At 37.5% G+C, this 2,338-nt stretch overlaps 1 protein-coding gene across 1 annotated transcript in view; it reads right to left on the bottom strand.

Moving 5' to 3' along the window:
• The window catches only part of LOC111645852 (interferon-induced protein 44-like), a 3,101-nt gene extending 1,048 nt beyond the window's left edge, over positions 1-2,053 (bottom strand). Inside the window, exons 1-7 of the mRNA XM_023395167.2 lie at positions 1,935-2,053; positions 1,374-1,421; positions 1,235-1,268; positions 778-976; positions 508-660; positions 191-362; positions 1-95 (exon numbers count right to left, since the gene is read on the bottom strand). The exon at positions 1-95 is cut by the window's left edge and continues 1 nt beyond it. Coding sequence (XP_023250935.1) covers positions 1-95; positions 191-362; positions 508-660; positions 778-976; positions 1,235-1,268; positions 1,374-1,419 — 699 coding nt within the window. The 5' untranslated portion in view covers positions 1,420-1,421; positions 1,935-2,053. The remainder of the gene's footprint in view (positions 96-190; positions 363-507; positions 661-777; positions 977-1,234; positions 1,269-1,373; positions 1,422-1,934) is intronic.
• Positions 2,054-2,338: the final 285 nt, after the last annotated feature.

The raw sequence follows: 2,338 nt of genomic DNA, 5'->3' as shown, positions 1-2,338 counted from the left end.
CTTCAGGTACTTGCTCTTATACACGTCCCTTATATTTTTTTTGACTTCAGGACAGGCTTCATCAATTTTGGTGAGAATAGCCAGTTGGGGAATCCCTGTCGATACAGAGCAGAATCCAAGTCAGTCAAGACAATGTTGTCAGATTATTTGAATCAAACTCAAAAACACAATAACAAACTCTAACCCTTACCCATGTCACTGGCAGCAAGTCTGACCTCCCTCATCTTTTTCATTGTTTCTTCATCCAGTATACTAAATGTGTCAGCGGCAATCACACAAACCAGAACATGAACTTTGTCACTTAGACTGGGGGAGCTGTTGTAGTTTTGATCGTCCTCAGATAATGGAGTAACAGGATTGAACTGGAAAAAAAGTCAAATTAAAGAATGACTTGTGTATATAAATAGTTGCTTATATGTATGTAAATGAAATGGGATATAGAAAACACAAAGCTGGATTTTATCACTGAAAATGTCCAACAAAGTTCAATGAATTCAATAATTGTACTTTGTAACCCTCTTTTACGTGTCCCTTCATAGCCAGTATGATGTCCTGTACTCCAACCCCTTTGTTTGAGTCCTTCTCAAGGCCCATGATGTCAGTGAAGACAAAAGGGTAAAGGGTCCCTGGTTCTTCTTTTTGGATCTTGTAAGTTCTGTACTGTAAATCAGAAGGGGTTTATGAAAACAGTGCCACCTACTGAATGATAATTGTAAGGCAGTTTGTATGTTGCTCACATAGTTTCATCACAAATAGTTGCTAAACTAATAGTCATACTGTTTTGGTGAAGCTCTCCTTAGAGGTTGCGTCTGTCAAAGCTCGACCAGCCATTCTGCCTTGTAAAACACTGTCGACTGAGTTGATGAAACTGGACTTTCCAGCACCAGCTGGTCCATGAAGAAGAATTCTCAGATGTTGGAGCTCATTGTTATGGGGTTGATAATTCTTCACTTCCAGCAGATATCTCTCTTTGTTGCTGTTCAGTAAAGAAAGTTTAGAGTAGGTTGTAGATGAAAATGTATTTGTTGTAACCAATTTTGCATAGCATGCATAAATTGGTTGCTGTGTCATCCATGATGTTAAATCACAGTGTCACTGAGATATCAACAGATAAGAAAGATAACAACAAAAGACAGTCTCAACACATGAATTTGGCAATTTTTGGTATTAAAAATATTTATCTAAAGAAAAAAATTGAACAATACAGCCACCACATATTGAACACATCACTCACCCCCATTGTATTTTCCTCCATGGTTCATCAAAAGCTGACAAGTAAAGTTCACATGGTAAGAAAACATCAGCAAAATCGGAAAATGTGTCATTATCTGTTATTTAGTTTAAACAATGTTCTGTAAACTAAAGTATCTTACTCGGAGGAGATGTGGGGGGCTCAGGTTTGGACGAACTTTTTCCCATGGCTGCAATACATTATTGAGGTAACACTCTCTATATGTGAACTTCATTAACTAAACCAAAACAGTTGTCACCAGTCAATTCAATTCATGTAGAATATTCAGTAAATTAAATATTTTCAAAAACAGACACTGCAAGTACTTATTGTAAAGTGAATGAATACTTCAATTTGAATACTTAAATGAATCTGTTAAACTGGGGGAGGAGAGACTGAGATTTATGCACAGTAGTAAAACACCCACTCTATTCCTGATGCCCTTTGCACAGAAGAGAAAAATCTTACAGCTACATCCATGTTGAAAAGCAAAACTAAGACTCAAAACTTAATTTAAGCAAAATAAATTGAGGCAAACCATAAACTACAGTAGACTACTAACATGCCAAGTGTTACTAAATTCTTACATTGTTCATCTGTTATTCATTGCTTTTAACAGTTCAGTAAAATAAACATTTCGGTTTTACAATGCCAAAATTCACTACTACAACATTTTAGGATAGATGACATAAATGATTCTTACCTCAAAGCTGCAGCTCTGAAAACAAAGTGGTGTTAAAGGCAATGATGGGGATGTTCAGCTTTGAATGCCTCTTCTCCTATTTCTAGCTGCGTTTAACTATATGGGTTGCAGAGTCATTCTCATCCTTTCTTTCACTTTTACTTTCACTCTCCCTTTGACCCTTCATATTTTTTCAGTATTTTCTTAGAGCTGTCTCTCTCTTCCTGGACAGCAGTGTTTGGGTGTGCTGTGCCTGGGGGGAGGAGCAGAGAGAGAATAGCTAGTTTTCAGCCGTGACTTTAAGATCCTGGAATATACTGGCCACCACAGGTGTTCCAGATATACCAATCGGCTTCCCTAACAGACATAGGTTGTGTCCGAAATCACTCACTCATTCACTACTCCCTACTCACTATCCAGGGAGT

Source organism: Seriola lalandi, unplaced genomic scaffold, assembly GCF_002814215.2.
Source record: "Seriola lalandi dorsalis isolate HSWRI2012SDOR001 ecotype SW California unplaced genomic scaffold, Sedor1 jcf7180002054958, whole genome shotgun sequence".
NCBI classification, from domain to species: Eukaryota; Metazoa; Chordata; class Actinopteri; order Carangiformes; family Carangidae; genus Seriola; species Seriola lalandi.
This window is presented reverse-complemented; position numbering and strand designations above follow the sequence as displayed.